Raw genomic sequence first — 12,083 nt, forward strand, 5'->3', positions numbered from 1 at the left:
TCAGTCAACTGATTCTTCCAATCAGTCAGGCCACGTAGCCAATCGGGCAGCCTATTACAGGCCAGCTGTGCTCATTTTGTTGAGCAACTGGCTCTGCTGCAGGTCCTGGTTGCTGACACCTAGATTTGTGGAAGTAAAGCAGAGTCAAAGATGACACCCAGGTTATGGACCAGACTGACAGGCAGGATGGTGGTGTTCTCTACAGGGATTGAGAAAGAAGGCAGGGGAAGGGATAGCTCAGTGGTTTGAGCATTGGCCTGCTAAACCCAGGGTTGTGAGTTCAATCCTTGAGGGGGCCACTTAGGGTCTGGGGCAAAAATCAGTACTTGGTCTTGCTAGTGAAGGCAGGGGGCTGGACTCGATGACCTTTCAAGGTCCCTTCCAGTTCTAGGAGATAGGATATCTTCACTAATTTAATTTTTTTTTAATTTAAATTTGAAGGCAGCAGAGAGAGCTTTGGGGAGCAGCAATAGGAATTCTTTATCAGCTGTGTTGATTTGAGCTGATGGCATCCATGAGGAGATGTTGGAGAGACAAGCCAAGATTTTAATTTGGGCAGAAGGAGACAGGTTTGGAGCAGAGAGATAGCATAGAGATGGTAGCTTAATTTGTGTTTATGGATGAAATTTCCCAGAGATAAGATGTACAGGGAGAAGAGAAGGACAGAGCCTTGAGGAAGCCCCACAGAAGGTTGGAAGTGGCTTGGGGAGGGATGGTGGTTGCCTATCCCCAGCCAGACGTCTTGCTAAAACTGGTACGTACATAAATTAGACAGACAGGAGGACAGACACAAGGAATGTAGATATTTTCTTCCCTCTCTAAATATACAATATAGTTGAACAGAAATGGAGTGGGCCACTACTAGCACCACATGCTACTTTATTTCCCTTACAGCATGTCTGTACAAATGTTAGCGTTATTTTTTCTGTGTTAGAAACATGCGCTGTAAATAATGGTGGCTGCGACCGCACTTGCAAAGACACCTCGACTGGAGTTCATTGCAGCTGTCCCGTCGGATTTACACTCCAGTTTGATGGGAAGACGTGTAAAGGTAGATTTTGCACTTTTGTAAACATACCTGTATAAACACCTAGCAGCAAGTGCACTACTCTCAAAGGGAAACTAGTTGAAGCATTCCTGAGAAAAAGCCAATGTGTATCTATCTGGGCATTGGAGAGCACTAGGGAAGCATTGAGGCAGGGAGAGATGCACAATCCCCTTTCACATGGTCCCTGTTGCACTATCCCTAGATATGGAGCATATGAGTGCAAAGTATCTCTGCTTTGCCGTTGATGCCCTTCCGATCTCCAGTATGGCCTCTTTTTCTAATCAGGATGTAGCAATGCACTGGTGGTACAATGGAGGTAAATGTAGCCTGCTAGTCCACCTGCCAAGGCATGCATGCAGGCTATTACAGGTGTATATCCCATGGAGGAGCAGACCATCAGCCTGATATTATAACAAGCATTTGAAGGGTCTAAACGTGAAGATGGGTGTGGAATTATTTATGCAGTGCCAAGCAGATATAACAAGGAATAACATGTTGAAAATGAGCAAAGGAGAATGTAGGTCGTACATATGAATAAAATTCCCAAGAGTGAGGTCTGTGAGACTTGTGTCAAGCAAAGTGATGGAGTCCCTTTTGCTTGGCTTATTTAGAATTAAACAAAGAACTCAACAATCTGACATTGGCGTGGGCAGGGTAAGGTGACCTTATAGGTCTCTTCTGTCTGTAAATTCTTAAATGGTTTGGCAAGGAGGAAGAGAGAGAGAATTTAAAGAGAAAAGCTTAGTTTAAGGTTCTAAAGGCTTTCCAGAAGGACGAATGACTTTATCTTCTCTAATCAGATGAGATGAGAAAGAGCCCCCTGTATGTGTGTGCTCAAGCAAAAGTGAATTTGATAGCAGTATGTTAGATGAATGGAAATAATACAGAAATGAGGCTGAACTGCAAAGATCATTTCTGAATCTGAATTTTCCCAAAGTTCGAGGTGATTTAGTTATTGAATCTTGTTCAGGACTCTCCCAGCAGAGAACTTTCCAGTCAATTCCAGCCGTTTCATCCATAGAACATGTATGTCTTTGGGATCTACCAACGAAAGGAGACCAAACATGTTCCTTTTATTTCCTAATCACTTTTGTGTTACAGATATTGATGAATGCCAGGCCAGCAATGGAGGCTGTGATCATTTTTGTAAAAACACTGTCGGCAGTTTTGATTGCAGCTGCAAAAAAGGATTTAAATTATTGACAGATGAGAAGTCTTGTCAAGGTATGTGCATGGGGAGGCAAAAAAAGTAAAATAAATAAGATTGACTTGGATACCTACTGAAATAATGAGGTGCGGGTAGACTCCAGAATGATTTCCATGCTTTGGATTTCTTCTTTCTAAAGTTGCTGTTAAAAATCGAAGCCTTTGGCATGATATCAGAGTGGGAGATTTGTTTGAAAGGGTGTTCACTGTACGCTGAACGGTTATCTGAAAATAATAGAGAATGGCAGAAAATGGAACTGACTATCAGGAAAGAAACTTCACTCCAGTGTGGCTATTTCTAATCTTTTTTTAGATCAGACTTAACAGGACAAATATTTATGCAGAGCAAACTTGCCAGAGAAATGTAGGATTTCCAAGATTTCTGATGGAAGTTGTTTATGAATGTATATTTTAAGGATTTATATCTCCTTTTGTCTGTTTTTTCTGTCACTTCTAGAATGTTGTAAACTTGATGTAGCTTGATTTGGGCCTGATCCCTTAAAGAGCAAATTTGGTGTAAGACTCCAGTTCTGTTCCCATTTATGTCAATGGGAGTTTTGCCACAGACTTCTATGGGAACAGGATAAGCCTCATCATGTTTAATATTTTGTTATAGCAGCATAGAATACTTTTGGTGATAATATAATAAACATTTAGGGCCGCTGATCCTGCTGCCCATGGAACCCATGGGAGCTTTGCCGTTGACTTCAGTGGGAGCAGAATTGGGCCATTACCTAAAAAAGCAAATTCAGTGTGAAAGTGTACAATATACAAAATGATTAAAATTCCTAGGAAAAATTCAGCTGGATGAGGCAAAGACATTCTAGCCAGCATTAAAGACAAAGGCTTAAGGCATACAAGGCTTAAGCCCAAGATGTGCAGTGTGATGAATCTGTGGCCTACTGATAACTGTATCCAACGGTATTGCACAAAGCGAAGAATAGACCCAGGTGATGGTCGCTCCAGAGCTTCACTGAGGCACATTGCTCGGGCTGGGTGGAGGAAGCTTCTGCAGAAGCCCACGCACTGTATAGCCAAGGAGAGCATTTGGGTTTCTAGGGGTACCAGCCTGATGCCTTTCACCTGCACGATTTCCCAAAGCTTCCTGTCCTTTTTTTCGCCTTTGGGAGAGGTATTTCAGTCGCTAGGTGAGAGGCCTAGCACAGATCTAAAACAAGCACTGCACATGCACAGTTGAGGTAAAAATTTGGCCTCCCAGTTTTGTAAAAAGGCAGAAGGAAATGGAAAGTTACTTTGAAAATATTTTTCCGGCTGACTCTGTGTTGCCATCCCTTAAAGAAGCATTTTTTTTCTGACGACAGTCTTTTGCAGTGAAGAGAACTTTGCAGCAATTTATTTTAAACATTACTATTAAAAATATAACCTCAGTTTACTCACTTGCCAAGAAATGTCTTACTTGGCAAACTAACTGCTCTCTTAAAAGTTGTTACTTCAATATGTTACAGACTAATGGCTTTAAAAGAACTTGCTTAGGTCATATAAAGCTGTGTGTTTCTATATCCAAATTTGCTAGCTCATAAATGCTTCCTTGACAAGCCAAGAGACACTAACGTATCCTTTTAAAAATTACAGACATTGATGAATGTTCTTTTGAAAGGACATGTGACCATACGTGCATCAATCATCCAGGCTCTTTTGAGTGTAGTTGTAACAAAGGATACATTCTCTATGGCTTCACACATTGTGGAGGTGAGTATAAAAAGATACTAGTGTATATGTTTGTCAGAGTGCTGGAGCAATGCTCATTAACGTCACTGGGACCCATGTGTCTAAAACCCTGTACAGCAAATGTAGCCTTTGTCTTTTCCAGGCAGTTTTTCAAAAGGGGAGACAGTCCCAAAATGAAACACAATCCTCCATGTTTGACTATGTCTTTTAGCTTAAATGATTTCCGCCCCTCCAGCTATGTATTGGAAAGCAACAGGGACCATTAGAACAAACAGATGCATTCCACATGTAGATACTAAGGCCATGATCCAACCGTGTTTCCACATGAAAAATTCCCATTGATTTCATGTGGCGTTCTGTACGCTAATTGCAAACTTGTAAGAAAAGGCTTCAAATGAATTATGATGTTAGCTATTTTGCAGGTTTTCTTTAGAATAAATGCACATTACCAACAAGCCTAACAGCCAGATCCTCATTTGATCTAAACTGGTGTAGCTCCACTATAGTCATGGAGTTACACTGGTTTATACCAGCTAAGAATTTAGCCCTAAATTGTTTACTTCTGATTCCAAAGAAACCCTAAATGAAAGAGACCAATATGTTGACATGAACCTTGGTCTGACATCTGAAGCAAGGAAACTTGCAGAACGTTCATATGAAGCAGCCTGAGTTATTTGACACTAAATGAAAACAAAGCTATTTTCATGTGAAATATGGGCAAGATCTTATATGACCACATATATGTATTCAGTTCACTGATAGGCATATGTGAATATGAGGCAAAATGGGCAGGCTTGATCTTAGGGACCATGATGCAAATACTTTGCTATTTTCACAATTCTCCTTTGCATCATATTGGGTGTTTGTAACCAGGGGGATGAATTTAGGCTGGGATTCTCAGGGGAGCCTAAGGGAATTAGATACCCAGCACTCATTTCAATGAGATTTGGGCATCTAACTCCCGAGGTCTCCTTTGACAATCCCAACCTCATTGCTTATTAATGTGAGGGACTAATTGCAGTTGGCTTGAGTCTTGTCTAATGAAGGCAGATGCTGTGCAGACTTCCCCACACAGTATTGCCATTTTCCCCTCCTGACCTGCAAGATCTCTGCCATTCCAGTCCTGGACCTTGTTTAGGCAGAGACAGACAATCAGGTTTGTGGTAGTTTTGCAATGTGGACAAACAGGACCAAGTTCATTTCCCCTTTGTACTTAATGCAGTCTTATATGAACATCCTTCTATTAACATGGGGCCTGATTCTGTGACCCCTGTTCATACTGACTGGTAGTAAGGTACCATGCACCCCTGACTCAGGGTAGTGCAGTCACATCATTACCCTGCGGAGTGGGAACTGGGAACACAGGAGAACGGATGAACACTGCTGTTATGGAAACTCACAAAGATGCTGCTCCAGTGAGAGTGGAATCACTTCTAGGAAATAGCTTCACTTGGACATTCACATAAAAACTCCTGTTTATGGGTTTGATCCTGTGCCATTCAAGTCAATGGGAGAAGAATGAAGGCCTACGAGAAATGTGTTTCATATGGTGTGGCATGTGATTCTGCAGTGTGTGTTACAGAGATCAGGTAGAAAGACCTGCGTTTGTGTCGGGCAGAGAAAAAATATGTATAGCACTGGGAATAATGTCAGTGAGAGTAGCCAGCAGGAGGTGAGACTGCTCACCTGGCTTCCTAGGAGCTGCATGTTGCAAACATGCCAATTAAGACTTTTTTGTTTATCATCTTTGAGTGTGGTTGTTCCAACCTCTACAGAGCCCAGCCAGAGAGAGGCAAAAATATGACGACATTGCTGTCACAGTTCAGATCAATGTATTTCCCCTCTGTGGGTCCAGCCAAGGCACTCGCTCTCAGGCTTCCAGCTCTGCAGCCATTGCCTCTCTTGGGTGGAGACCTGCCTCTCTCTCCCTTCTGATTAGCCAAACAGTTCCCTGACTATACTGTGACCTCCCCCAGCAAAAGACAGGCTACCTAAGGAGGCCTGCTTCACTCCTCCCCTCAGAGATGGGACACGGTGTAATTGACACAGTTAAGTTACCACAAAACTCTTTCTAAGCAAGCCTATTTATTCTTAAGGTAACATTACAGAGAAAATATATTAAAACAATAGAAGAATTTACATGGCTGCCGATAAGATCACCAGAGATCACCCCGCACTCCAATAAGAGCTCTGGCTGGTAATGAGTCCTTCCAATCCCAGATAGGGTTTTTTCCTTGTGGGCACAGGTTCATCACAGCTTCAGCTGAAAACCATTATCCAAGTCTTATGGCGCCTAAGTGGTAGGGTGACCAGACGTCCCGATTTTATCGGGACTGTCCCGATATTTCCTTGTTTGTCCCGCGTCCTGACCGACGTGCGGTCGGGACACTGGACAAACAAGGAAATGCGCCGGAGCCTGGAGCGCACCCCCCCGCCCCGACTCCACCCCCTCCTCCCCCGATTGGCTCCCTCCCCGAATCCCCGCCTCTTCCCCGGGCTCACCATTCCTCCTTCCTCCGCAAGCGCTGGAGGGAGGCCCGGGAGACTCAGAGGAAGCGCGGGGCCGGGGTGAGTAAGAGTCCGGCCTGGCCCCGAGCAGGCAGAACTCAGTTGGGTGGTTGGGAGAGGAGGGGGGCGGCCCGCGGGGCCAGGCGGCGTCTGTTGTTCCCCCCCCGGGCAGCGGGACTCGGGAGCAGCCTCTGCTGCAGCTCCCACTGCCGTGGGGGAGGAAGCAGCCATGGCGCTTGGCGGCTGCGGCTCTGGCGCCCGCGGCTCTGGCGCCCCCGAACCCCCCGAGCCGGGGCCTGCTGCGGGGACCCAGCAGCGCGCATGCTGCGCCCAGCCCCTGGCCAGTCGCGTCTGGGCTGCTGCCCAGCTGGTGCTATCCCGCGGCGGCCCCGGGGCGGAGGCATTGGCAGCCCAGCCCCGTTCGTTCCCCTGCGGTACCCGAGCGGGACGGGGGGGCTGGGGCCTGCTGCCCCCACTCCGGGGCTGCCGCGGGATAGTACCAGCTGGGCAGCAGCCCAGACGCGACTGGCTAGGGGCTGGGCACAGCGTGCGCGCTGCTGGGTCCCCGCAGCAGGCCCGGGCTCGGGCTCCAGAGCCGCAGCCGCCAAGCGCCATGGCCGCTTCCTCCCCCTGCGGCAGTGGGAGCTGCAGCAGCGGCTGCTCCCGAGTCCCGCTGCCTGGGGGGGGAGAACAGCCGCCACCTGGCACCGCGGGCCGCCCCCCTCCTCTCCCTACCACCCAACTGAGTCCTGCCTGCTCGGGACCAGACCGGACTCTTACTCACCCCGGCCCCGCGCTTCCCCTGAGTCTCCCGGGCCTCCCTCCAGCGCTTGCGGAGGAAGGGTTTTTTTTTTGGCCACGCCCCCCCCCGCCCCCCCCCCCCCGCGTCACCCTCCCCCTCCCCCCCACGTCACGATATTTGACTTGGGTGATCTGGTCACCCTACTAAGTGGGCTCAGGTCCTTCCAACCCTTCCCTAAGGATTAGAGCCCCTCATTGGCCTGAGGTCCTATCCATTTGCTGGATCAGAAAGAAGGGCCTGGGTTAGTTTTAATTCAGGGTATTTATCCAAAACTCCTTTTGTCTGCTGCTCTCTGGAGAATCCAGTTTGAACCAGTACATATGAGTCTCTTGCCAAGTGGTGGTAGCTCTCTCACGTTTCAAATTTTGTGAATTTGCCTGACCATCTCCCACTGTTTTTACTTCCTGGAGGGCTTTGGTTCCTTCCTCCCATGGAAATACATACTATTGAGGGGCTGTATGCAATCATTGGCACTTTTTAATAGAATAAATTCCTAAATTCAGTGAGTTTTGACTTAATTCAATAAGGTTTGATCAGTATATTGCAGGATACTGTGTTGTGTCATATGCAGTGAAACTTATCTATGGACCCTTATGGCCACGTGCCCTAATGGCCAATAGAATATCAGTCCTCACAAAAGTTCCTCCATATTAACTGTACATCATTATGTGACCACCCCTATAACAGAGAAAAATAGCCGTCCCTTCTGTTACTAAAAGGCTTCCCTGTATATTATTGTTATGCTGGAAGGTATTAATGGCTGCCATGAAGTGGGCCTTTGATCTACAGATAAGTCAGACCTTATTAAAGCTGGTGGATGTGCTAAGCACCTATCTTTCAGGCTAAAGAGCAGTTAAAAGTCCCTTTATGTATTGATAACTAGAAACAATAGGTTTCAGAGCGGTACCCGTGTTAGTCTGTATCAGCAAAAACAACGAGGAGTCCTTGTGGCACCTTAGAGACTAACTAAGAGCTTGGCTACACTTACCAGTTAGAGTGCATTAAAGCAGCCCTGGGCGCCCTAACTCCTGAGGTGCCCACACTGGCAAGGCACGTAGAGCACCTGGACTCTGCAGCTGGAGCGCTCCTGATAATCCACCTCCACAAGAAGCTTAAAGCTTGCTGTGTCCCAGCTGAAAGGTCCTGGCGTCAGTGTGAACGAGGTGTTGCATTAGTGGGCTGTGATTGGTCTCCGGAAACGTCCCATAATCCTCTGAAGTCAAGTGGCCACTCTTCTCATTGTTTTGAAATTGGCTGGCAGGCATGCGGATATCCCCTTTCAAAGCTCCATTTCTGACAGCTGGCATGCTTATCTGCTCCGGGACAAAGCAACCATTACTGTGGAATGTTGCTGTTGTGAGTGTCTGTGAGGAGGGGGGACAAAGGGGGTCTGCTGCTGTCTGAACTTACAAGACAGCATGCCGACACGCTCTCAGCCCCCCAAAACACACTGTCTCTCTTCCCACATACACACAACACACTCCCTGTCACATTCCACCACCCCATTTAAAAAGCATGTTGCAGCCACTTGCACACTGGGATAGCTACCACAATGCATTGCTCTCTGTGGCATTGCAAGAGCTGCTAATGTGGCCACGCTAGTGTCCTTGCAGCTGACAGTGTAAACACACGGCAGCGTTTTCCCTGCTGCGGTCTCCGAAGGCTGGTTTAACTCTCAGCACTTTACATCTGCAAGTGTAGCCAAGCCCTGAGAGAGAGAGCAGAGAGACAGAGCTCCTTGGGACCTGGGTCACAGGACTGTCTGTGAATCACAAGTCAGGAAACTGCCTGCTGCACCCAGTGTGTTAGGAACCAGCATGTAGGCGATCAGACCTTGTGGTCAGAGTGGAGCTGGAGTTGGGAGTTTAGCCAAGGGTCAGAACCAGACTCAAAATCAGGAATCGAGTTGGAGTTGGTAGCCAGAAGATGAGCTGGGGTTGGAACTGGTAGCCAATGGTCAGGAGTGAAACGTGGGGGCAGGAGCCGAGACAAGGCAAGGATTAGGCATGGAGCAGGAGCCAGGCAGGAATGACGGGCAGGGACAGGAACAGGAGCAGAGCAGAAACTGGGCGTGGAAGTTGGATATGGATCACAGGAGACAGGCAACAGATGGGTCTGAGGCAGCAGCAACAGAGAGAGACTGTGCACAGTGCTCGGACAGGCCATACAGGTCACTTCCTGGCTTCAGTAGTGGGTGTGAGCTAATCAGGCAACCACACGCCTTGGGCATTCTGATAGGACTTCCTGTGGAGCCTGACTTTTCAGGATCAGTGAGATATCTTCATCTATCTCCTTTGGTGATGACAAGGGAGTACTAGAGATCCAGGGCCCCTACAGCTCTAGGTTCTAGACCCACTGAAACTGAGGTCCCAACACCCTCCTATCCTTACCCCCTATGTTCAGGAAAACAAGGCTTTGTGTATGTTCTTTATAATGAAACAGGATTGCGCACACACACACACACACAAAACTACCTGACTTGTATAACTGATTTCTTACACTAATGGAAGCAACCTGGCAAGGTCCTGAATATTGGCTAAGAATTCCGCCAAAAGGGGTAACAATATGCGACAGAGTATTGCCCCCGTGTACTCATTAACAGTGAGATAAAATGTATTGCAACATATTTATGCTTCTGAATGTTTAAGACAAATGGTCAGTGTGAATCTTGTATCCTATCGTCTGATTTTGTTCCAAACTTAATAAATAACTATAAACAATGCTCTGTTAACTTTTGAAGCACATTGCTGAGGCTGGAATGTTTGTAACATAGTCAATTTGGGGCATATTTAACACACAACTAAACCATTTTGATCAGCTAAAGGGTGGTAGGGAATGCAGAAGCATATACGGTCAGATTTTCAAAAGTTGCCCATAGAATTAGATCCAAATTATACAGAGCAGCGTTTGTGTGCACAGTTACCCAATTTTTATTTGTGTGAATTCAACACTGAGTGAAAATGATACTAGACTAATATTTTAAAAGGCCTTTTTCTCCCTCCTCTTTAGATATTAACGAATGTAGCATCAACAATGGAGGCTGCCAGCAGACCTGTGTGAACACACTGGGGGATTATGAATGTCTGTGTCATTCCAGCCACAAATTACACTGGAATAAAAAGGACTGTGTTGGTAAGGTGCATAGAAGACGTGTTAATACTTTGAGTGTGCTTGAAGGCTATGCAGCTCTAGGCAGTGCTAAAAATCTTGATCCATCCAACAAAGCAGCATGGATCATTATTTCCTTCATTAGATTTCTGCTTTACTTTTTAATCAGCCATGATGGGCATTGTTGAAACAGGTGAAAAACAGGAGATACTTTGTGGGGTTTTGGTGCTTTCTTTTCTGTGCTTTTATCTAGGCTTATTCTTTCATTCTCTTTTGTGCTTTCCTGCATGAAAAAATATGCTGGGATAATTTTACATGAAAGGAAATTGCACGAGGTGTTTGATCCGTGTGTGATTTTTTATTTTTTAGTTCCCTCCCACTTCTCTCTGTATAGAATGTTAATTGCATGGATGCAGCTTGGTACCAGTTATGTGGCAGATGTAACTGCAAGTCTGTCTCTCTGTGAATGCATATGCTTTACTTCTCCCATGAGTGTTTGTGTTTTATCCTGTGTAGAGATAGAGGGGTCCCTGCCTGATGATACGTCACCCAAAGTATTGCTGTCCTGTATAAGGAGTGATGGGAGTGATAGGTGCATCTTAAACTGTCCCTCCGAGGTACATTTGATTTCTGGTAAGTCCAAACAGAACAAAACATAAGGCTGTTCAATATGTGCTGCTATGTAGAGAATTTAAGAATAACAATACTACTCTTGTGAAAGTCTGTAATAAGTAATGAAAAAAGAGAAACTTTTTCTGTTTATATAGGGATTTTCAGGTCCCTGCCAGAGCCCTAGGAATCCCCCTTTTTCTGTCTTGTATAACTACTCTACTCTCAGATCCCCCAGATCATAACAGTTGTTCTCTTCGGTGAAGAGGATTTGATAGAAATCCCAGTGCTGTCCGTGCCATTCCACAACTGGCCAAGGTTGTTCAGGGATGTGAGGCACTCCATCCTCTGCATCTGAGCGTGCTGCCTGCATGGCACTCCCAGCCCCTGTGTCCAGGGGAACAGGAAACAGAACCAGCCTTTGGTTAAGGACCACGTACAGACAAGAGGGCAAAGCCACATTTATATCTGACCTCTTTTAAAACATTGATTATTTTAAAAAATGCAGGTAGTTACCCCAAGCTCTGACTTTGGAAAAAAAGGGAATAAAGATCAGTAAACTACCAATGTCTTAAAACCTGTGTGGATATCCCCAGTCTGTGTGTGCAGCCTGCATCCCGCCTTTAACGTCTGCCTGTATACTCTGTCTGTTAGGAATGCAAGACGCCTACACTCTGACCTGTGGCAGCTCTTCTCAGCTTAAGAAAAAACAGCAAAATACAAATGAATCTACTTGCCTGGGTAATTACTAGACTTACATGCTGCATGACTTGGCTCATCTCTTGTAGTAGGGCAGTGTAAAACAGGGGTATATTATTCAGTTTTTGTGGTGTTCTCTCCTTCAGTTTACCACCTTAATTTTTGCTTCCTCTTCTTTACCCGAGTGTGCACAACACACATACAACGACCCTCCTCAAAGTCCGTGCGCTGCTTCAACAGCATCTCCCACATTCCTGCAAATGAGAATACAGAAAAGGGTCAGTAGCTAAGGTGAACAGCGGAGCTGAGGATTTAGGTGCCTCTCCTGAGGCACCCAGGTGGAAATATTTTGGCTATATATAACATATAGCTTGTTTAGCTGAATAGTAAAATGTATCAAGCATTTGGCAGCTA

At 46.0% G+C, this 12,083-nt stretch overlaps 1 protein-coding gene across 6 annotated transcripts in view; it reads left to right on the plus strand.

Annotated features, from left to right (window-relative positions):
- Nucleotides 1-12,083, plus strand: part of SCUBE2 (signal peptide, CUB domain and EGF like domain containing 2) — a 66,960-nt gene that overhangs the window by 26,749 nt on the left and 28,128 nt on the right. For 5 of the 6 annotated variants that reach the window (XM_034770062.1, XM_034770066.1, XM_034770065.1 and 2 more), the window contains 6 exons: nt 935-1,051; nt 2,150-2,272; nt 3,848-3,964; nt 10,263-10,385; nt 10,878-10,994; nt 11,625-11,711. In XM_034770062.1, coding sequence (XP_034625953.1) covers nt 935-1,051; nt 2,150-2,272; nt 3,848-3,964; nt 10,263-10,385; nt 10,878-10,994; nt 11,625-11,711 — 684 coding nt within the window. The remainder of the gene's footprint in view (nt 1-934; nt 1,052-2,149; nt 2,273-3,847; nt 3,965-10,262; nt 10,386-10,877; nt 10,995-11,624; nt 11,712-12,083) is intronic. The other variant, XM_034770067.1, reaches the window with a different exon arrangement.

Source organism: Trachemys scripta, chromosome 4 (assembly GCF_013100865.1).
Source record: "Trachemys scripta elegans isolate TJP31775 chromosome 4, CAS_Tse_1.0, whole genome shotgun sequence".
In the NCBI taxonomy this organism is placed as follows: Eukaryota; Metazoa; Chordata; order Testudines; family Emydidae; genus Trachemys; species Trachemys scripta.